This window comes from Canis lupus, chromosome 23, assembly GCF_048164855.1.
Source record: "Canis lupus baileyi chromosome 23, mCanLup2.hap1, whole genome shotgun sequence".
In the NCBI taxonomy this organism is placed as follows: Eukaryota; Metazoa; Chordata; class Mammalia; order Carnivora; family Canidae; genus Canis; species Canis lupus.
Window position 1 is genome coordinate 9,962,283 of NC_132860.1, and position 23,882 is coordinate 9,986,164.

Sequence of the window (23,882 nt, forward strand, 5' to 3'; positions counted from 1 at the left end):
CAGAAATGCCATATTATCCAATAATTCTACTATTGGGTATTTACCCAAATAAAATGAAAACACTGGGATCCCTGGGTGGCGCAGCGGTTTAGCGCCTGCCTTTGGCCCAGGGCGCCATCCTGGAGACCCGGAATCGAGTCCCATGTCGGGCTCCCGGTGCATGGAGCCTGCTTCTCCCTCTGCCTGTGTCTCTGCCTCTCTCTCTCTCTCTCTGTGACTATCATAAATTTAAAAATAATAATAATAATAATAATAATAATAATAAATAATAATAAATAAAATAAAATAAAATGAAAACATTTATTTTTTAAAAATATTTTATTTATTTGACAGAGAGAGCACAAGCAGTGGGGAGCAGAAGGAAAGGGAGAAGCAGGCTCTCTGCTGAGCATGGATCCTGATGTGGACTCGATCCCAAGATCTTGGGATCATGACCTGAGCCGAAGGGAGCCACCTAACAAACTGAGCCACCCAGGTGTCCCCAGAACACTATTAAAAAGATACATGTACTCCTATATTTATTTATAGCATTATTTATAATAGCCAAGATATGGAAGCAATGTAATTACGTGTCCATCAACAGACAAATAGATAAGGAAAATGTAGTCTACAATGGAATATTATGCATCTATAAAAAATGAGATCATGCCATTTGAGAAAACATGGATGGGCCTAGAGAATATTATGCTAACTGAAATAAATCAAACTGAGAAAGAGAAATGATATGATTCCATTCATAAATGAAATACAAAAAAAAAAGAATAAACAAACCAAAAGCAGATTCAGACTGTGTATAATCAGACTCTGTATAAATACAGAGAACAAACTGATGGTTGCCAAAGGGGAGTGGAGTGGGGAGTTGGGCAAAATGGGTGAAGGGCGGGGAGGACATACAGGCTTCTGGTTAAGGAATGAATAAGTTATGGGAATAAAAGACAGCACAAGGAGAAAAAAAAGATGTGAGATACACACACACTTTAATATTCAGCTACAAGAAAAGGAAATTCTGACATTTGTGACAACATAACTGGATCTTGAGGGCATTATGTTAAGTGAAATAAGCCTGACAGAGAAAGACAAATACAGTATGTTGTCACTTACATGTGGAATCTAAAAAAGCCAAACTCATAAAAACAAAGAGGCAGTTGCCAAGGGCTGGGGAAGAGGGTAAATGGAGAGATGTTTATAGTTATAGTTATAAAATGAATAAGTTCTAAGTATCTTATGTACAGCATGGTGATTATAGTTGACAATACTGTATTATATACTTAAAAGCTGCAAAGAGAGTAAATCTTAAATGTTTTTACCATAAAAAGGAAATAGTAATTATGTGAGAGATTGGAAGTGTTAACTAACTCTATGGTAATCATTTTGCAATATACAAGTGTATCAAATCATGATATTGTAGCCTTAAACTTACATTGTATGTCAATTGTATCTCAACAAAGCTGGAAAAAAAATCATTGTATTATACATTCACCTTAATGAAGTTGTTTTAAAAAAAATGGTATGGAAAGATCATCTTTATTCAGTTAAATGGAGGATAAAAGACTTACCTGGGTTTGAAACAATAAGCATCTTACAGTCAGGACTATGTTGGACTATGGCAGGAATGATTGATTTCATGATGTTCACATTACGTTGCACCAGGGCAAGGCGACTTTCTCCCTCCTGTTGCCGTGCACCTGCTGTGACAATAACTAATTTGGAGTTTGCAGATACACTATAATCTAAAAGGAAACAGAAGGCAATACTTGGATCAAGAATGCCTAATTACTGTGTCTTACTTCTTTAAAACTCTACTGTATGACCTCGGTATGAAAGTATTCATCGGGGATCCCTGGGTGGCGCAGCGGTTTAGCGCCTGCCTTTGGCCCAGGGCGCGATCCTGGAGACCCGGGATCGAATCCCACGTCGGGCTCCCGGTGCATGGAGCCTGCTTCTCCCTCTGCCTGTGTCTCTGCCTCTCTCTCTCTCTCTGTGTGTGTGTGACTATCATAAATAAATTAAAAAAAATTAAAAAAAAAAGAAAGTATTCATCTATCAGGGTGCCTGCGTGGCTCGGTTAAGTGTCTGCCTTTGGCTCAGGTCATGATCCCAGGAGGATCATGATCATCAAGCCCCACATTGGCTCCCTGCTCAGCAGGGAGTCTGCTTCACCCTCTCCCTTTTCCCCTCCTCCAGACTCTCTCTCTCTCTCTCAAATAAATAAATAAAATCTTAAAAAAAATAAAGTACTCATATATCAAAAATAAAGTACACATCTTCCTTCATGTCTGGTATTTGCAGATGAACAGACTTTCCATGTGGTAATGTTACATTGCATAAACTGAAGGAGGCCTTGTTATTATGACTCACCAGTTTTCACATTTTTTCAAATAATAACATATCCTACCATCCCTTTCAGCCCACATTCTCATTTTTTTTTTCTTTAAGATTTTATTTCCTTATTCCTGAGAGACATAGAGAGAGGCAGAGACAGGAGAAGCAGGCTCCATGCAAGGAGACTGAAATGGGACTTGATCCCAGGTATCTGGTAAAGCAAGTTCTCTTCACCTTGTTTTGTTTTGTTTTGTTTTGTATTCAAGAATATCTTGTTGACTGGGCAGCCCAGGCCATCATCATGGTGAAGCTGAGCAAAGAGGCAAAGCAAACAGAGGCTGTGGCAGCTCTTCAAGAATGGCACATTTGTCATCCACTGGGACTTTAGTCTTCCCATGATTTACCAGGGATTTTAGAGAGGTGCGGATTCTGGAATGCCTGAACCAACTGTTTGAACCTACTTTGGGGATAAAGGACTATTTGGTCATCTAGATTTGGAAGCAATCAATAGACAGGAACAAGAAAGGCATGCACACTAGCTGGGATAAGAGATGGGACGTCATTCACACATTCGCCAGTTGGCTCGCACAGGCTTCTTACAACACAGATGCATCTGTGGCAGAGCAGAACCTCTACTGAATTATTTACAATAGACTGCATCAAGTGTTTTTAATAATCTTATGAAAAATGTCTATTCTTGGACCTCTGAATTTCTAAATGAATTTTAGAATGAATTTAGTGTGTACAACAACAACAAACTTTTTGGGCTTTTGACTATGGTTGCATATCATCTATATTCATGAGAAAAAATGGACATCTTACAATACTGAGACTTCTATATGCAAGGTCTATTTATGTATTTAATATCATTCAATGAGGTTATATTCTTTTTCTGAATAAAAGCTCTTATAGCTATCTCATTAGATTTATTCCCACATACTTCCTATTTTTGATAATGTAAATAGCAGTTTTAAATGTTTTTGCTTATTTTTGACATATATAAATAAATGAATTTTTTAATAATAATTTTATGTCCAGCATCCTCACTAAACTTAGTTCTCTATGTTGTGTCTCTTATGATTTTTTCCTTTACCTTCTTTTTGATTCACTAATTCTACTTCTTCCCCCTTACTAACTTCTCTATTCATTTTAAGCTTTCTTTTTTTTTTTTAAAGATTTTATTTATTTATTTATTCATGAGAGACACACACAGAGAGAGGCAGAGACATAGGCAGAGGGAGAAGCAGGCTCCATGCAGGGAACCCAATGTGAGATTCAATCCCAGGAGTCTGGGATCATGCCCTGGGCCAAAGGCATGTGCTCAACTACTGAGCCACCCAGATGTCCCTATACTCTCTATTCTTGTAACAGAAGTTACAATATGCATATTAATTTAATCAAAGTTCAAAGGTAATCATCACCTCTCCATCTTCCATAATGACTAAGAAACTTAGAGCACTAATTCATTCACCACTACCATATTTCACCCCCAGATTTATATGCTCTATTTTTTACTTTTTTAATCCCACAGGATATTATATACTCTTATACAACTTATATTTATTACAATTTTTCCTTATTCTTATCATTTTCTGTGTCCTTCATATTTTCTTGCATCTCAGATCTTATATCTGAGATTTCTTTTGCCTTATGTATATATTTTTGCATTTTATTTTTTATTTTTAATTAAAAATTTTATTTAAGCTCAATTTAACATATACTGTATTATTAGCTTCAGAGGTAGAATCCAGTGCTCATTACATCATGTGCCCTCCTTAATGCCCATCACCCAATTACCCCATTCCCCCCACTTTAACCCCACTCCAGGAATCCTCAGTTTGTTTCCCATAGTTAAGAGTCTCTTATGGTTTGCCTCCCTCTCTATCTTGATCTTATTTTTTCCCTCCCTTCCCCATGTTCATCTGTTTTGTTTCATAAATTCCACATATGAATGAAATTATATGGTATTTGTCTTTCTCTGACTTATTTCACTTCATGATACCCTCTAGTTCCAACCACATCATTGCAAATGACAAGACTTCATTCTTTTTTATAGCTGAGTAATATTCCATCATTGATATATATTATATATAATAATATATAATATATATGCTATATATCATATATAAAATATATTTATTTATTTGAGAGAGAGAGGGAAAGAAAATGGAGGGAGGGGCATAGGGAGAGAATCTTCAATCAGACTCCCCACTGAATATATATATATATATATATATATATATATATATATATATGTCACATCTTCTTTATCCATTTATCTGTCAATGGACAACTGGGCTCTTTCCATATTTTGGCTTTGCATTTTTATTAGTGAGGGTCTGATGGTAGCTTAGTCTTTGTCTGAAAATGTCTTTATTATAACCTTATTCTTGAAAGATATTTTTGCTGAGTAGAGATTCTGGACTGATATTTACTCTCTCTGAGCACATTAAAGATATAATTTCATTGTATTCTGGTTTCACTGTGCTGTTGATAAGTCAGTTACTCTCTCCCTTTTCTGTAGGTAATTTGTCTAGTGACATCTTTTTCTTCTCTTTGCCTTCAGTGTTCTCTAATTTTGCAAGAATGTGTCTAAGCAGGGATTTTGTATTTATCCTTAAGATTATCTGGCTTGAATGTGGGGGTTGTTTTTAATAGTTCTCAAAAATTCTCAGTCATAAATCTTCAAATATTTCCTCTTCCCCATTCACTTTTCTAATTAGATTGCATGACACTTTATCATTCTATCCTCTATAATTCTTAACCTGTCATATTTTCTACTTCTTGCTGTCTTCTTTGTAATGGCCTTAGATTCATCATTTCTCTCTTCAAATGTGTCTGCTGTTATTAAATCCATTGAGTTTTTTCTCTTTTTTAAAAATATTTTATTTATTTACTCATAAGAGACATAGAGAGAGAGGCAAAGACATAGGCAGAGAGAGAAGCGGGCTTCTTGCAGGGAGCCAGATGTGGGACTCGATCCCGGAACCCTGGGGTCATGACCTGAGCCAAAGGCAGACGCTCAACCACTGAACCACCCAGGTGCTCCAAGTTTTTTGTTTCCTATTTGGAAGTTGTATTTGGCTATTTTACTTTTCTTTTTTTAAAAGATTTTTTTAAATCTCTTTAAAGATTTTATTTATTTATTTATTTATTTATTTATTTATTTATTTATGTATTTATTTATTTATTTATTTGAAAGGGATAGAATAGGGGAGGGGCAGGGGGAGAGAACCTCAAGCAGACTCCACATTGAGCACAAGCCCAACATTGGACTCAATCCCATGACCCTGACATCATGACCTGAGCTGAAATCAAGGGTTGGAAGCTTAACTGACTAAGCTACCCAGGTACTCCCATATTTGACTATTTAAAATATGTGTCTTTTTTTTTTTTTTAGGATTCTATTTATTTATTCATGAGGGAGAGAGGCAGAGTCACAGGCAGAGGGAGAAGCAGGCTCCCTATAGGGAGCCCGACATGGAACTCGATTCTGGGTCTCTAGAATCAGGCCCTGGGCTGAAGGCGGTATTAAACGGCTGAGCCACCCAGGCTGGCCAAAATATGTGGTTTTTTAATAGTTTCCTGCCTCCGCTGATATTTTCAAGTTTATCCTTTATTTCTTTTTAAGATTTTTTTTATTAGAGAGTGAGTATGAGAGAGAGAAAACGCACACACAAGCTAGGGAAGACTCAGAGGAAGAAGCAGACTCCCCACTGAGCAGGGAGCACAACTTGAAGCTCAGTCCCAGGACCCTGGGATCCTGACCTGAGATGAAGGCAGACACTTAACTGGCTACGCCACCTAGGCACCCCTGTCTTTTATTTCTTTAAGTGGAATAATCATAGTTAATTTGTAATTTGTTTCATAATTTTTTTTATTTATTCATGAGAGACACAGAGAGGGAGAGAAGCAGAGACACAGGTAGAGGGAGAAGCAGGCTCCATGCAGGGAGCCCAAAGTGGGTCTCGATCCCAGGACTCCAGGATCACGCCCTGGGCTGAAGGCAGACGCTCAACCGCTGAGCCACCCAGGTGCCCTCATAATTTCAATATCTAAAAACTATTGTGGCCTTTTCTGTTATCTCTGTAGATTCTTGATCATGCATTTTTTTGGTAGATTTAATTATTCCTACTGTGAAATGTTCATTTATTTGGAATTTTTATTTTTTTATTTTATTTTTATTTATTTTTATTTTTTAAAGATTTTTTTATCTATTTATGATAGACAGAGAGAGAGAGAGAGAGAGAGAGGCAGAGACACAGGAGGAGGGAGAAGCAGGCTCCATGCTGGGAACCTGATGTGGGACTTGATCCCGGGTCTCCAGGATCGTGCCCTGGGCCAAAGGCAGGCAGGCGCTAAATCGCTGAGCCACCCAGGGATCCCCTATTTGGAATTTTTATTTGTGGAACTTCTTTGTGGCTTGAAATAAAGTGAGTTTCTTCCAGAAACTATCTTAAGTACGTAAAATATATATATTTATTTATTTGAGAGAGAGAGAAAGAAAATGGAGGGAGGGGCAAAGGGAGAGAACCTTCAATCAGACTCCCCACTGAACACATGCCTGACATGAGGCTTGATCCCCTGACCCATGAGATCCTGACCTGAGCCAGAGCCGAGAGTTGAGACACTTAACCAACTAAGCCACTCAGGTGCCCCAAGACTATCCTAAGACTGCTTGAAATTTTTTTGAAATTCAAATAAGGGACAGTTATGACTATAAATTATTAACCACCATTTCCCTCTTTTACTTCAGCAGCTGAGACACTTGATTTTACTGTCAGTTCCCAGAGGTAGAGAGAAAGGAATTATTTCTAGGAATTGGCAAATGAGGGCCAGCAAGCCAAATCTGACCCATCACTTGTTTTAGTAAGTAAAATCTCATTGGAACATAGCCACACCCACTCATATATTGTTGACCACTGCTTTAGAATTACAACAGCAGAGTTGAGTAGTTTTGTTTTTTTTTGTTTTTGTTTTTGTTTTTGAGTTGAGTAGTTTTGACAGAGACTGTATACTCACAAAGCCTAAAATACTTACTATCTGACCCATTGCAAAAGAGTTTACTAACTCCTGGTGCAGTCCATTGGGGTTCTAGCTTTATGGAGTTACCTCCTATAGAACTTCCCCCAAATTAAGCTTGTCTCCAAGTCTCCTAAATCCTGTGAGGTAGTAGAAACCAAAATTGAAGTTCACTAATGCTAGCTAGTGAAAACTAGTTGCAATGCTCTGTTTAACTCTCTAGTTTCCTGACTTCCCTCAGTGCCTGTTCTGACAATGTCTTTATTAAGAGTTTATCGGGACGCCTGGGTGGCTCAGTAGTTGAGCATCTGCCTTTGGCTCAGGGCGTGATCCTGGAGTCTGGGATCGAGTCCACATCAAGGGGACTTCCCCATCAAGGCTTCTTGTGGGGAGCCTGCTTCTCCCTCTGCCTATGTCTCTGCCCCTCTCTGTGTGTCTCATGAATAATTAAAATCTTTAAAAAATAAAAAAAAGAGTGTACCAATCTTGGGGTGCCTGAGTGGCTCAGTTAAGCACCTGACTCTTGATTTCAGCTCGAGTCATGAACAGGGTCGTGGGATTGACACTCACGTCAGGTTCTACGCTCAGCAGGGATTCTCTATAACCCCCCCCCATGCCCCTCTCCCCCCTGCTTTCTCTCAAATAAATAAATCTTTTTTAAAAAAAGAGCCTATCAATTTTTAAGATCTGATAACTTCTTTCACATTTTATGCAGTTTTGTTATTTACAGCAAAAAGATTGATCCAGGTATTTATCCTGCCACATTATTAGAAAGTAAAGGCTAAATGATTTTTTTAAGTATTTTAATACAGTTGGAGCTCTTTTAACCTGACTCCACTGAGCTGATTCAGTATATTAAATGATGTGAAACATACTGATATCTAAGGCACACTGAATACTCTCAACTAGTAGACTTTCATATGGGAGGTCTGTGTACTTCTTCTCATTGGTTGTTGCAGATCAAGAATTAGTCATGTTTATATCCAAATATATTTATGCTAATTATATCTATTAATTATATATGGATGTAAGTCACTAAAACACAAGTGTAAAAGAAATGCATGGTAGGGATCCCTGGGTGGCGCAGCGGTTTGGCGCCTGCCTTTGGCCCAGGGCGCGATCCTGGAGACCCGGGATCGAATCCCACATCGGGCTCCCGGTGCATGGAGCCTGCTTCTCCCTCTGCCTGTGTCTGCCTCTCTCTCTCTCACTGTGTGCCTATCATAAAATAAAAATAATTTAAAAAAAAATAATAAAAAAAAAAAAAAATTAAAAAAAAAAAAAAAGAAATGCATGGTAAAGATAACCTGTATATTCAGGATTGAGACATGAATAAATATAACACAGAACACATAAACTAAACTAGTAATGTTTTATTTTTTTTCCTGGATTCTGGATACATTGATGTTTGTTATGTTTACACTCTTTTTACATGTCATGTATTTCATAATTAATTTTTTCAATGATTGTTTCTTTTTTTTTAAGATTTTGATTTATTTGAGAGAGAGAGAGCACATCCATGGGGAGGGACAGAAGGAGAAGGAGAACCAGACTCTCCACTGAGTGGGGAGCCCAACATGGGGCTAAAGCCCAAGACCCTAAGATCATAACCTGAGCCAAAGTCAGAAGCTTAACCAACTGAGCCACCCAGATGCCCCAATGATTGTTTCCAAGAAAATTAAGTTGAATGCCTTGGAAAGACATTATCAAAAGCAAGTTGTTTAAAAATTGTCCTTTTAGGTAAGAGAAATAAAAAAGAAGTAAAATCATAAAAATTCAGTAGCGTTTTGTGATTAAATTATTTCATGAGTGTCTTTATTTTTTTTTTAATATTTTACTTATTTATTAGAGACACAGAGAGAGAGGCAGAGGGAGAAGCAGGCTCCGTGCAGGGAGCCCAACATGGGACTCAATCCTGGGACTCCAGGATCATGCCCTGGGCCCAAGGCAGGCGCCAAACCGCTGAGCCACCAAGATATTCCCCATGAGAGTCTTTAATTACAGTACTTTAATGAAATTGATCACTATTGGTGTGATTTTTAAAAGATACTGCAAAACTCAATTAGCTGAACCATATTCAAATCAGAAAATCAGCGAATGAACTTCTAAGAACATTTCCATGTTTTAGGTCAACATAAATGTCTCCAATGTTTGTCTCTGACTGACTTATCTTACTTAGCATAATACTCTCTAGTTCCATCAACATAATTGCCAAGTGGCAAGTTTTCATTTTTTTGTATGGCTAATAGTCCATAGTGAGTGTGTGTGTGTCTATGTATATATGTATATCACATCTTTTTTTTTTTTAAGGTTTTATTTATTCCTGAGAGACACAGAGAGAGAGAGGCAGAGACACAGGCAGAGGGAGAAGCAGGTTCCACTCCATGCAGGGAGCCTGATGTGGGACTCAATCCCGGGTCTCCAGGATCACACCCTGGGCTGAAGGCAGTGCTAAACCACTGAGCCACCGGGGCTGCCCTATCACATCTTCTTTATTCATTTGTCAATGGACATTTGGGCTCTTTCCATAATTTGGCTATTGTAGATAAAGCTGGTATAAACACCAGGGTACATGGATCCTTTTGAATCCGTATTTTTGCCTCATTTGGTGAAATACCTAGTAGTGCAATTGCTGGATTGTAAGGTAGTTCTATTTTTTAACTTTTTGAGGAATTTCCATACTGTTTTCCATGGTGGCTGCACCAGTTTGCATTCCCACCAACAATGCATTAGGGTTCCCCTTTCTCCCTATCCTCGCTGACGCTTGTTTTTCTGTTATTGTCTTTAGCCATTCTGACAGGTGTGTGATATCTCATTATTGATTTGTATTTCCCTGATCAGTGATGTTGAGCATGTTTTCATATGTCTGTTGGCTATCTGTATATCTTCTTTTTTTTTATCTGTATATCTTCTTTGGAAAAATGTTTATTCATGTCTTCTGCCCATTTTTAATTGGATTATTCATTTTTGGGGTGTTGATTTTGATAGGTTCTTTGTATATTTTGGATACTAACCCTTTATCAAATGCATCATTTGCAAATTATCTTCTCCCATTCCATAGGTTGCCTTTTAGTTTTGTTGACTGTTTCATTTGCTGTACAAAAGCCTTTTATTTTGATGAAGTTCAAACAGTTTATTTTGCTTTTGTTTCTCTTGCTTCAGGGGACATAGCTAGTAAGAAGTTGCTACAGCCGGTATCAAAGAGGTTATGTTACTGCCTGTGTTCTCCCCTAGGAATTTAATGGTCTCCTGTCTCATATTTAGGTTTTTCATCCATTTTTAGCTTATTTTTATGTATCGTGTAAGAAAATGGAAAAGTTCCTTTTTTTTTTTTTCAAGTAGTTGTCCAGTTTTCCCAACCCCTTTCTTTGGACGGACTTTTTCCCATTGGATATTCTTTCCAGCTTTGTTGAAGATAGTAATTGACCAGGAAATTGTGAGTTCAGGGATCACTGAGTGGCTCAGTGGTTTAGCTCCTGCCTTTGGCCCAGGGCGTGATCCTGGAGTCCAGGGATCGAATCCCACATCAGGCTCCCTGCATGGAGCCTGCTTCTCCCTCTGCCTGTGTCTCTGCCTCTCCTTCTCTCTGTGTGTGTGTGTGTGTGTGTGTGTATGTGTGTTTCTCATGAATAAATAATCTTTTTTAAAAAATAATAAATAAATAAATAAATAAATAAATAAATAAATAAATAAATAAATAAATAAATAGTGAGTTCATTTTCTGGGTTTTTTATTCTGTTCCATTTATCTATGTATCTATTTTTGTGCCAGTATCATACTGTTTTGATCACTACAGCTTTGTAATATAACTTGAAGTCCAGAATTGTGATGCCTCCAGCTCTGCTTTCCTTTCCTTTTCTTTTTTTTTTAATTTTAAAAAGTTTTTTTTTGTAAACTCTACTAAACTCTCTCAGGGGCTTGAACTCATGACCCTACGATCAAGAATTGCATGCTCTATCTACTGAGTCATCCAGGTGCCCCTGATTTTCTTTTTCAAGGTTCCTTTGACTATTTGGGTTTGCTTTTTTGTGTGTGTGGTTCCATACAAATTTTGGGATTGTTTGTTCTAGCTCTATGAAAAATGGTGTTGGTATTTTGGTAGGGAATGCATTAAGTGTGTAGATTGCTTTGGGCAGATTAGGAGTAGAGAAAGAAAAATCATATGATTTCACTAGTGTGAAACAAAACAAATGAGCATGGGGAAAAAGAGAGGGAGGCAAACCAATTAACAGATTCTTAACTATAGAGAATAAACTGATGGTTACCAGAGGGGAGGTGGGTGGGGGAATGGGTTAAATAGATGATAAGGATTATGGAGTCCGCTTGTGATGAGCCCTGGATCTTACATGCAAGTGCTGAATCACTAAATTATACACCTGAAACTAATTTTACACTGTATGTTAACTGGACTTATTTAATTAAAATTCAATTAATTAACAGAGTGTGTATTATTAGTTTCGGAGTCTATGTAGAGTTCAGTGATTCATCAGTTGCATGTAACATCCAAGGCTCATAGTATCACGAGCCCTCCTTATTGCCCATCATCCAATTACCCCATTACCCCAACACCTCCCTTCCAGCAACTCTGTTTCCTATAGTTAAAAGTCTCTTATGGCTTGTTTCCCTGTCTGATTTTGTCTTATTTTATTTTTCCCTCTCTTCCCCTATGATCCCATTTTGTTTCTTAAATTCTGCATGAATGAAATCATACAATAACTGCCCTCCTCTAATTGATTTATTTGGCTTAGCATAATACCTTCTAGTAGCTGCACCAGTTTATATTCTCATCAACAATGCATGAGGGTTCCTTTTATTGCCACATCCTCACCAACATGTGTTTCTTGTATTTTTGATTTTAGCTATTCTGATAGGAGATGGTATATCATTGAGTTTTGATTTGCATTTCCCTGATGATCAGTGATTTGAGCATTTTTTATGTCTGTTGGCCATCTGTGTGTCTTCTTTGGAGAAGTGTCTGCTCATATCTTCTGCTCATTAATTGGATTATTTGTTTTGGGGATATTGAGTCATATCAAATCTTTATATATTTTGAATACTAACCCTTTATCAAATACATCATTTGCAAATATCTTCTCCCATTCTGTAGGCTGCCTTTTAATTTTGTTGATTGTTTCCTTGGATGTGCAGAAATTTTTATCTCTAAATAGTTCATTTTGCTTTTATTTTCCTTCCTCAGGAGACATATCTAGAAAAATATTGCTATGACTATGTCAAAGAGATTATTGCCTGTGGTTTCTTCTTGGATTTTTATGGTTTCTGGTCTCACATTTGGGTTTTTAATCCATTTTTAGTTTATTTTTGTGTATGGTGTTAGAAAATGGCCCAGTTTCATTCTTTTGCATGTGGCTGTTCAGTCTTCCCAAAACCATTTGTTAAAGAGATTGTCTTTTTCCCATTCCCATATTCTTTCCTCTGTTGCCAAAGATCAATTGACCATAAAGTTGTGGGTTTATTTCTGGGTTTTCTGTTCTATTCCATTGATCTGTAAATCTACTTTTATGCCAGTACCATACTGTTTTAATTACTACCACTTTGCAATAGACCTTGAAATCTGGAATTGTTATATCTCCAGTGATGGATCCTTCTAACAGGCATTTTTATTTTTTTATTTTTTATTATTATTTTTTTAACAGGCATTTTTAAATTAAGTAACCACCCTCATATTCTAATCATGTTAGATGAGAGGGCTTTGTAGAAAGTATATATATTGAATCACATCACCAAATAGTGCACTATGCACTTTAGTGTATGACAAAATAATTATTTTTCCTAATTCTCTGAGGCTTTCTAGTTGGTCAGCAGATGATGCTAATGCTAATGGCACCAAGATCCTCAATTACCTGTTCTATGGCCTCACACTATACTTTGAAAACTGGTCCTCTATAAAACACAAAATGAAAACTAGGCTAAAGACTATAGATACATGAGGGTACCTGGGTGGCTGTTCATTAAGCATCTGCCTTTGGCTCAGGTCATGATCCTAGGGTCCTGGGATCAAGCCTTGCATCTGGTTCCCTGCTCAGCAGAGAGACTGTTTCTCCCTCTTGCTCTACCCCTACCCCCTCACTTGTGCTCCCTCTTGCTAGTTCTCTCTTAAATAAAATCTTTTAAAAAGTAAAATTAAAAAATTTTTAAAATAAAAAGCATTTATACAATATGACACTAATGTAAAAATGAATAGAAAAAGGAAAAAATCATTAACAGAAGAGATTTTAAATTTTCTTTACATTTTTAAATCTTTTTCTTATAGTTTATACTTATTTTACAAATTTTCTCAAATTTGAGTGGAATATTCTTTTTTTAAATATTTTATTTATTTATTCATGAGAGACACCGAGAGAGAGAGGCAGAGACACAGGCAGAGGGAAAAGCAGGCTCCATTCAGGGAACCCGACATGGGACTCAATCTGGGGGTTCCAGGATCACACTCTGAGCCAAAGGCAGATATTTAACTGCTGAGGCACCCAGGCATCCCTGGAGTATTCTTTTTTTTTTTTTTTTTCCTGGAGTATTCTTAAAAAAGAAAAAACTACCCCTCGGCCACCTGGGTGGCTCAGTCTGTGAAGCATCTGCCTCCAGCCCAGGTCATAATCCTGGGTTCCTGGGATCCGGCCCCACACTGGATCCCTGCTCAGCGGGGAGCCTGCTTCTCCCTCTTCCTCTGCTACTCCCTGCTTAGTGCTTTCTCTCTCTCTCTCTCAAATAAATAAATAGGGATCCCTGGGTAGTGCAGCGGTTTAGCACCTGCCTTTGGCCCAGGGCACAATCCTGGAGAACCGGGATCGAATCCCATGTCGGGCTCCCGGTGCATGGAGCCTGCTTCTCCCTCTGCCTATGTCTCTGCCCCCCTCTCTCTCTCTCTGTGTGTGTGTGACTATCATAAATAAATAAAAATTAAATAAATAAAATATTTTTTAAATTATTTTTAAAAATTAAAAATTAGCCCTTATACTGTATGTCCCAATAAGAGTTGTTTTAGATTTATGGATAACAGTTTGCTAAAATTCATTACTTTTTTATTTTTATTTATTTATTTATTTATTAAAGATTTTATTTATTCATAAGAGACAGAGAGAGAGAGAGAGAGAGAGGCAGAGACACAGGCAGAGGGAGAAGCAGGCTCCATACAGGGAGCCCGACATGGGACTTGATCCCGGGTCTCCAGGATCAGGCCCTGGGCTGAAGGCGGCGCTAAACCCGAGCCACCCAGGCTGCCCTCATTACTCTTTTTAAAAGCTCTGAATTCTATACAATTAAAATTAACCTTTTCCAGAGGTAATCTTTGAAGTATTAAAGAAAAGACTGCCATGCTGAAGATCCATCGTTTCTCCCTTCAGTTTGTCCACTGCAACATCAACGAGCGCAAGTTCATCCGCCAAATCCTAAAATACATGAAAGCTTTTGAATAACATGTTCTGAAGAATGTTCCTGCTTCAATTTTAGAAAAGTGAGAAAAATCTGTATGTAGCTACTTTATAATCAAAGTAGAGTTATATTTTGGTAGAAAAAATGATATAAAAGTGATAGTTTAAAAAAAGTGATAGTTTGTGAATGTGCACAGAGTGACCAGAAGTCAAGGTAAGCAACAGAAGGTAGCAAAAATTACTAATTGCTTTGCCTTCATATCATTGTTAAATTTTTTAGAAGTGGCTTTTTTTTTTCCCACTTCAGATAATAGTTTAAAAATGATGAAAAGCTATTAAGTTCATCAAAGGATTCTATTACATTTAACCTTTATGCCTAATTTCTGAATTGGCTGAAATTGTTTTTGGTATGCAATCTTATGGCCGAAACGGAAAGGCGGCCCCCTGTGGAAAGCCATTACATATGGTTCAGCACAGTACATTTAACTTTGGATCTCCGACCTAGGGGTAGATGGGCATATAACCAGACCATAGCTCCCAGTCAGCCATGCGATCATAACAGTAAACAACAGATACCCTTACAACCATTCTGTTTTTTACTTTAAGTTCCATATTCAATAAATTTCATGAGATAGTCAACACTTTGTTATAAAATAAGCTTTGTGTTTCATTGTTTTGCCCAACTATAAGCTAACATAATTGTTCTGAGCATGTTAAAGGTAGGCTAAGTTATGATAGGTGGTATAGGTGTATTAAATACATTTTCAACAGGATATTTTCAGCTTATGATGAGTTTACTGGGATGAAACGTCATCATAAATTCAGGAAGATTGGTGTAATATCTTTTTTGCTTACTAATTTGAATTAAGTTTTTACCAAATGAAGTAGAATACAGAACTATGTAGAAGATATGTTTTCCCTAAATTACAGTGGCCAGATTCTAAAGATAAGAAGGTAAAGGGACCAAAATCCCTATTTACTACTGTTTTTTCTCATATCAGATACCATCTGAACTTTCTGGAAAACTGTAGATCCTAAAATGTACTAAATTATGTGTTATATATCAGGAATATAAGGAAGACAAAGAGTTTCACCCAGAGGGATTACATATCACTTCTAAGCTAACTGATAAGGAAACCAGATAATCTTTATAGATCCATTTTTATATTAGTCTATGTATCTGTCTGGGCATGAACAGCAAAACAGAAACTACTCTAAGCATTTCAAAAGAAGGTATTTAACATAGGGATGGATAGACAGCTGGAGGAGGGATGAAAGGACAAAATGGGAACACTGAGGTAACCCTGAGATAGAAATCACAGTTTGAAGCTACTACCCCTAAGACTGAGGGATCAAAGAGAGAGACTAAAGGAGGTGCTTCATGGAGTCAAGCTCATACCTCTGGATAAGCAAAACCTGGCTGCTACAGATACTACTGAAGGGGCAAAATGAGGCTGGGAGGTAGCTCCAAAAGAAACTGGAAGCTAGAACCAACTTCTACCATTGAGGCAAAGGGATCTATAGCTGGGACAAAAGTGACCAAAACAACAAGCAAACAGGAAGGAATAGGTCATTCCTCCACCCCTGCCTTCCAACTTCCCTCTAGTGCCCCGTATTTTGTGCCCCGTATTGGCAGAGCCTAATAAAATGCCAAATGGTCAAGGAGAAAAAGATTATGCAAAGATACAGTACCAGCACAATAGAGTACAGAAAGTTGGATTTGGAGCTGAGTGACAAAATTTAATAACCAACACAGCCTGCATTTAAATAATATTTCCAACGTGAATTATATGTCTTCTTAAGTTACCAAATAATTCTCTTTTCAAGGGAATCTTCCCAGCTCCATTTGTCTTGTCAAAGACAGAACTCAAATAATCCCTAAAAGTTTTTTATTTTTTAAGAAGTCACTATATCTAGGTGAGTCATTTCTCAAATAAAATTCCAAATAGAGAGTCTGGGTTTGTTTAGCCTGTCAGAATCTTTTAAAAATAGTTATGAGCGGGGTGCATAGGTGGCACAGTTGGTTAAGCATCTGATTCTTGGTTTTGGCTCAGGTCATGATTTCAAGTTCAAGGAATCATGCCCTGCATTGGGCTCCATGCTCTTCACGGTGTCTGCTTAAGACTCTCTCTCCCTTTCCTTCTGCCCCCTTCACTCTACACTCTCGAAGAAGAAAGAAGAAAGAAGAAAAGAAAGAAGGAAGAAGGAAGAAGGAAGAAGAAGAAGGAGGAGGAGGAGGAGGAGGAGCAGGGGGAGGAGAAAGAAGAATAGTTATTAGCATTCTCTTCCCCAGGGAGTTCTAGAAAAACAATGATAAGGTAAAAGAAAAGAGAATTAAAATCAATCTAAGGAAAACTGCTAGGGCCACATTATTTTGTATAGCACAAGGAAGTAGGATGTACTGCTATGCTTTAAAGTCCCCCTTTTGGGACACCTCAGTTGGTTGAGCATCTGCCTTCAGCTCAGGCCATGGTCCTTGGTCCTGAGATCAAGCCCTGCATCAGGCTCCTTGCTTGGGAGGAGGCCTACTTCTCCCTCTCCCTCTGTCTACTGCTTCCCCTGCTTGTGCACTCTCCCTCTCTAATAAATAAATAATTTAAAAAAATAAAAGTCTACCTTCCAATGACATATGGAGTTCTAGTACTCAATACAGACTATATGTTCCTTGAAGACAATAAATTATATAAATATGCATATTTTAATATCTTTCATCACTTTCCATTTATCCCACAATGTACATCAATGTGACCTGGGTATTTACCAGTATACTATGGATTCTGGTAGGAAATAAATGGGCTCCAACAACTGTCTTTCACAACTGGAGTTCTGAAATTTCATGATAATATGCCTTGCAGGAGGCTTTTTTTTTTTTTTTTCTGATGCATTGTGCTGAGCACTCAAAATAGTTTTTTTTTTAAGATTTTATTTTTAAGGGGATCCCTGGGTGGCGCAGTGGTTTAGCGCCTGCCTTTGGCCCAGGGCGCGATCCTGGAGACCCGGGATCGAATCCCACGTCGGGCTCCCGGTGCATGGAGCCTGCTTCTCCCTCTGCCTGTGTCTCTGCCTCTCTCTCTCTCTCTGTGACTATCATAAATAAATAAAAATTAAAAAAAAAAGATTTTATTTTTAAGTAATCTCCACACCCAATGTGGGGCTCAAACTCACAACCCTGAGATCAAGAGTCACATGCTCCACCAATTGAGCCACCTAGGTGCCCCATTCAATAAATTCTTGTTTTGTTTTTTTTCAGTGAATTCTTTATATTTGCCACCTCATATCCTTCAGTTTTAGAATTTTTCTTTTATCTCTCAAATAATTTCTTTCCCTTTCTTTTTTCTTACTGAATCATCAGTGAGTTACAGGACTTCCTGATTGGTTCTCTAATTTCATCTTTTTTCCTTATTCCATCTTTGACAATCTGCTTTCTAGCAGCCAAGTGGAAGTCAAAGGGTTCCTGCTTCATTGTCCAACATGGAGACCTTCAACTAATCCTACTGCTTTCAATAAGATGCTTGTCCTTACTATCCTTCATGTCTTGAGTGCAGAACCTGCCTGGTTCAAACTCTCCAATGAATATACTCCTTCCCTTGGCCTGCTGAGATGTGAGAGGTGGCTACTTGGTTGATTAAGGTAAAGAAGAGAATCTGGTAGTTTTCCTTCTGATCATATAAACTTTTAACCAATTCTCCTGTGTTTGTCCCATTCCTCACATACACCTTGTGAAGCAGTTGGTACTTCCAATTCCTGAGCCTTTCTTAGGGTTCTGGAATTTAACTGGCTTTGCTTCCTCTCATTTTCTTCTGCTGGTTTTAAAAAATTATCTAAGTAATATAGTAAATCTTTTAAGAACACAACAGGATCTGTGTCCAGACTTGCCAAAATTTGAATTCTAGCTCCTTTACCTATGTTAGCTACTTGACAAAGGGGAACTTAGTTAATATCTATGCTTCAGTATTTTCATTTATACATGGAGATGACAGCAGTACTTACCTTCCAAGGCTGTTATAAAGATTAAATAATATTTTTAAAACATTTAGAGAAGCAAAAGACTTGTATGTTGAAAACTACAATACATTGCTGAAAACAAAGAAGACACAAATAAGTGGAAAGAAATCACATGTTCATGGATTGAATACCTAATATTGCTAAGATGTCAACATACCCACAATAATCCACAGATTTATTTTATTTTTTAAAGATTTATTTATTTATTCATGAGACAGAGACTGGGAGAGGCAGAGACACAGCCAGAGGGCGAAGCAGGATCCTCGCAGGGAGCCCGATGAGGGACTTGATCCTGAATCCCAGGATCACGATCTGAGCCGAAGGCAGGTGCCAACCACTGAGTCACCCAGGTTTCCCCAATCTACAGATTTAATGTAAACCCCTATGAAATCTCAATGGCATTGTTTCTAATAGAGCAAAATCCATTCTAAAATTAATATAAGGGACACCTGAGTGGCTCAGCGGTTGGGTGCCTGCCTTTGGCTCAGGTTGTGATCCCAGGATCTGCGATCGAGTCCTGCATCATGTACCCTGTGAAAAGCCTGCTTCTCCCTCTGCCTGTGTCTCTGCCTCTTTCTCTGTGTCTCTCATGAATAAATAAATAAATCTTTTAAAAAATAAAAATAATATAGGATATTAAGGGACTCCAAATGGCCAAAACAATCTTGAAAAAGAATTTGAAGATCTCATGCTCCCTGAATTCAAAACTTAATACAGGGATCCCTGGGTGGCGCAGCGGTTTAGCGCCTGCCTTTGGCCCAGGGCGTGATCCTGGAGACCCAGGATCGAATCCCACGTCGGGCTCCCGGTGCATGGAGCCTGCTTCTCCCTCTGCCTATGTCTCTGCCTCTCTCTCTCTCTCTCTCTCTCTCTCTCTCTGTGACTATCATAAATAAATAAAAATTTAAAAAAACAACAACAAAAAACAAAACTTAATACAAAGCTACATCAAAATAGCATGGTATTGACATAAAGATATATAGACCGGGGTGCCTGGGTGGCTCAGTTGGCCTGCCTTCAGCTTGGGTCATGATCTTGGGGTCCTAGTACTGAGCCCCTCATCAGGCTCCCTGCTTAGCAGGGAATCTGCTTGTCCCTCTCACTCATGCTCTCTCAATTATTATTATTATTATTTAAGATTTTACCTATTTGAGAGAAACAGAGATAGAGACAGCAAAAGCAAGGAGGAGAGGGAGAAACAGACTCCCCATGGAGCAGGAAGCCCAATGTAGGACTTAATCCCAGGACCCTGGGATCATGACCTGAGCCGAAGGCAGATGCTTAACTGAGTCACCCAGGCACCCCTAAAATGAATGACTGACTGACTGAATGAATGAATGAATATTGAAATAGAAATTAAAAAAGAATCTCTCTGTCCCTTTCCCTCAGCCCTCCCCACTCCCACATGTGAACTGTCTCTCCTAAATAAATAAATACATAAATACATAAATAAGTAAGGGCAGGGGCACCTCAGTGGCTCAGTGATTGAGCGTCTGCCTTTGGCTCTGGTTGTGGTCTCAGGGTCCTGGGATTGAGTCCCACACAGGCTCCCCGGAGGGAGCCTGCTTCTCCGTCTGCCTGTGTCTCTGCCTCTCTCTCTCTGTCCCTCGTAAATAATTAAATAAACTCTTACAATAAATAAATACGGGCAAAGGATTTGAATAGACACCTCTCCAAAGAAGATACACAAATTGCCAACAGGCACATGAAAAGATGCTGTGGAAACAGAAAGGAAAATTAAAGGACTTCCATTGTTGTTTATCAAATTTGGTACTTCTTGTTTTACAATGAGAATGGAATACTTGAACAGAAACTTTTTTTTAAGATTTTATTTTTAAGCAATCTCTACACCCACGTGGGACTTGAACTCACAACCTTGAGATCAGGAGTTCCACACTCTTCCTACTGAGCCAGCCAGACACACCTAAAAAATTTTTTTTAAGTATAAGCTTCTGGGAAGTAGGATTTTCACCCATCACTCTTCCAGGAAGGCAAGGTATGGGATCATTTAAACCGAGTTTTTTTTTTTTTTAAACCGAGTTTTAACAAATTAATGCAGTCAATGTGTCTCCTATGAATAAATTTAAATACTCTAACAATGCCCAATAATACATGGTAAACTTTAAATAAGTGTTTCTTAAATTACATCAAAATCAGGTAAGTGAACACATAATTGGCTGTGAGAAGATTAGCCCTACAGCCCTGAACTCATCAACATCTACAACACCTAAAAGCTCTTACTTGATTTTCAGCCACAGGATAGGCTTCTCACTCACCTTCAGTAAGATACAGATAGCACAGGCCATGCCCACAGCACCAGTTCCAACAATGGTGATCTTCCTCTGGGAGATTTTATCTTCCTCAATTAGATTTTCGATAAGCTTCTCCTTGACAGTTGACATTTTGAGAACCTGAGAGGGATAATGAAATTTCAGCAGCATCAAGCTCCCTCAACTGATCACTCTCATAGTATCCATATTACTAATCACATTGCACATCTAAGGGCCTACCTATTAGGTTTGCAGAACACTGGAGCAGAGGGTGAGAGGAAGTGGAAAAAAAGAATTTTCCTGGTCAAGCGGTGTGGAAAAATAAAGAAGCAACAGACTACCTAGGGGTTGGGGCATCATTAAGCTTTTTTATTTCTCCCTGCCCTCCAGCCACCATTTTCACCCCAGAACCAGACACTCACAAACGCTTTGCTTGGCACAACTTAGCCCACAGGCAGCCGGAACACTCAACGCACTGCTTTTAAGGAAGATTAAAAGAAAAAAAAAAAGTTACACCAAAAGGAAACCATCGACGGCAGTTGAGGTGCAAAACCCTGTGACGGTTACTCTCGGCACTGCCGACGTAAGAACGCTCCCACGCACACGACTCTTTCGTCAGCACGGAAGCCCCGCCCCCGCTGGCCCAGGCGCAGGTGCATTGGCAGCAGTTAGGGACCTCTCTGCATGAAGGGGTTTTCTGAGGGTGTGCGGTTGCATCCTGCGTGCCCCTGTGAAGAATTCTAGGCAAGCTTTCAAAGTGTGCAAGAGAGGGCTATTGGGAGTATAGCTTCGTTTTCCTCAGCCAGCCTAGGCCTGGGACTGGATTTAGTGCCGAATTTTCGGAAACCCTCATGAGTATAGGCTGGTGAGGGTCAGGCTGGAGGCTGCACTGGGAAAAAGCAATCCTGGGAGCAACTATTCTTAGGGTGGCGCCATCTGAAGACAGTGTCTGAGGAGATTGCTTCCAGATGATTTGCCTCTTTCTGAGACGGCATGCTAATGCGACCCGAGTGCCAAAGATGAATTTTTTTTTAAGATTTTATTTATTAACTCATGAGAGACACAGAGAGAGGCAGAGACACAGACAGAGGAAGAAGCAGGCTCCCATGCAGGGAGCCCCATGTGGAACTTGATCCCGGGATCACGCCCTGAGCCAGAGGCAGACGCTTAACTGCTGAGCCACCCAGGCGTCCCTATTTGCAGGAATTTAAAACATTATTGGGCTCTGTAGCTTCAACATGGAGTGCTAATAAAGATTTAATTAAAGTAGTAATGAAAAGGGAAGGCCACATCTAGTTTTCTAAGGATAGTTCTAATTTATACCAAGAATTTATAACCCACAGAAGAGGATACAACCTCCCCAGCCATCTTTTGCTGAGTATTTGCATTTGAATCCTTTTCCATTTTCTGTTTCAAAGCCTATGGTTTGTTCTTAATGTAGTTCAAACCATGCCATCACCCTGCTTAAAACCCAACTATGGCATTCCATTACACTTAAAATAACCAATTTTTAAAAATTAATTTTTAAATTCGTTTCAGAGATTTATTTTAGTGATTTGTCAGTAAAATAAATGATTTTTTTACTACAACCTAAAAGACATTCAAGATTTGGCCTCCTACTAGCCCTCCAGCTTCATCTCAAGACACTCTTCCCTCACTCCCCTCCAGCTTTTCCCCAGCTTTCATTTGGCTCAGGACTTTTTGCTGTTCCCTATTTGTAGAAAGTCCTCCAACCATTCTCAAAGTTGATTTCTCATTTTCAATCTTAAGCATAAATGGTGCTTCCTCTAGCTTTTCTTGACCAATGTGTCAGTTACCACCACCTCCACACATCTCTCCTGTCTCTCTTATGGCACTTTTCACAAACTATCAGCCCCAAGAAACAGGTTACCTATAGCAGACAGGAGCAGAAGCCACAGTTGGTCCTGTCTACTACTTACTTGTGTGCTTCCTTCCACAGCAACTCCAGTATTTGCACCTCATTTACCACTCAGTTGAGAGGTTGGCACTGCTGGCCAGGATGACCAACAGGCCTCTGGTGGCAAAAGGAGGTATCATCTTGGTAATGGCCAAACTCCTGATCTAGGTGAAGAAAAAGCTCTTCGTTCATATCTACCCAAGGCACAGGGCAGGCCCTTCAGGTCCACTGCCTGAGTGGGCTCTCTGGGTGACTACAATCCAAGCTAACTTAACTATTTTGCTTGATTGCAGCCATCTAAATACAGGAGGGCCAAGATTTGTACATTCCAACATTGGCCAAAGTGTAGGAATGCAGTTGAGAATTCTGAAAGAGCATGGCTTTGAAGTACTGATACTTTTACTTTGGCAACATGGGCTTTAGTGGAAAAAGGATTGACTTATCTACATGCATATATATGGACACATTTATCTATATAAATGTAAGGAGAACTATGTTCTGAACATCCCATTTGCTTCTCCCACTAACTGGCAACTTATGTAAAATGGGACCAAGTCATTTTTTTTTTTTTTTGGACTAAGTCATTCTTAATCTACATCCCAAGGTTATTAAAACTGAAATGAGATCATATTATATTTAAAAGAATCAGGGCTTCTTGCAGAATTGGCCTATTCCTTGCCTGGGGCAGAAAGATACAATCATCCCAGAACACTTTTTGTGCCAGAAAATGAGGAAGCTTTACAACATTCAATTTAAAAATTCATGAAAGATTAGGCTAATAAATATTTAAGCATTATTTTTCAGTCATGTTGGCATTGACTAATTTTTAAAAGCCTTAAATTGCCTCAAAATTTACAAGAGGCTATGGGCGTTAAGTACAGGTTTCTTTTTTGGCAAAATTTTTGAAGTTCTAAGATTAGTGTTGAAGGTTGTACAACTATGTGAATCCACAGAATTACT

General features: G+C 38.7%; 1 protein-coding gene and 1 pseudogene across 5 annotated transcripts in view; one reads left to right on the top strand and one right to left on the bottom strand.

The window, feature by feature from the left end:
* Nucleotides 1-21,597, bottom strand: part of LOC140614700 (L-lactate dehydrogenase C chain) — a 45,819-nt gene extending 24,222 nt beyond the window's left edge. For 2 of the 5 annotated variants that reach the window (XM_072793846.1, XM_072793850.1), the window contains exons 1-4: nt 21,427-21,596; nt 21,011-21,145; nt 14,630-14,747; nt 1,557-1,730 (exon numbers count right to left, since the gene is read on the bottom strand). In XM_072793846.1, coding sequence (XP_072649947.1) covers nt 1,557-1,730; nt 14,630-14,747; nt 21,011-21,136 — 418 coding nt within the window. In that variant the 5' untranslated portion in view covers nt 21,137-21,145; nt 21,427-21,596. Of the gene's footprint in view, nt 1-1,556; nt 1,731-14,629; nt 14,748-21,010; nt 21,146-21,244; nt 21,264-21,426 lie in introns of all 5 variants that reach the window. The other 3 variants (XM_072793847.1, XM_072793849.1, XM_072793848.1) reach the window with 3 other exon arrangements.
* LOC140615391 (mitochondrial import receptor subunit TOM7 homolog) lies at nt 2,624-2,794 on the top strand (annotated as a pseudogene).
* Nucleotides 21,598-23,882: the final 2,285 nt, after the last annotated feature.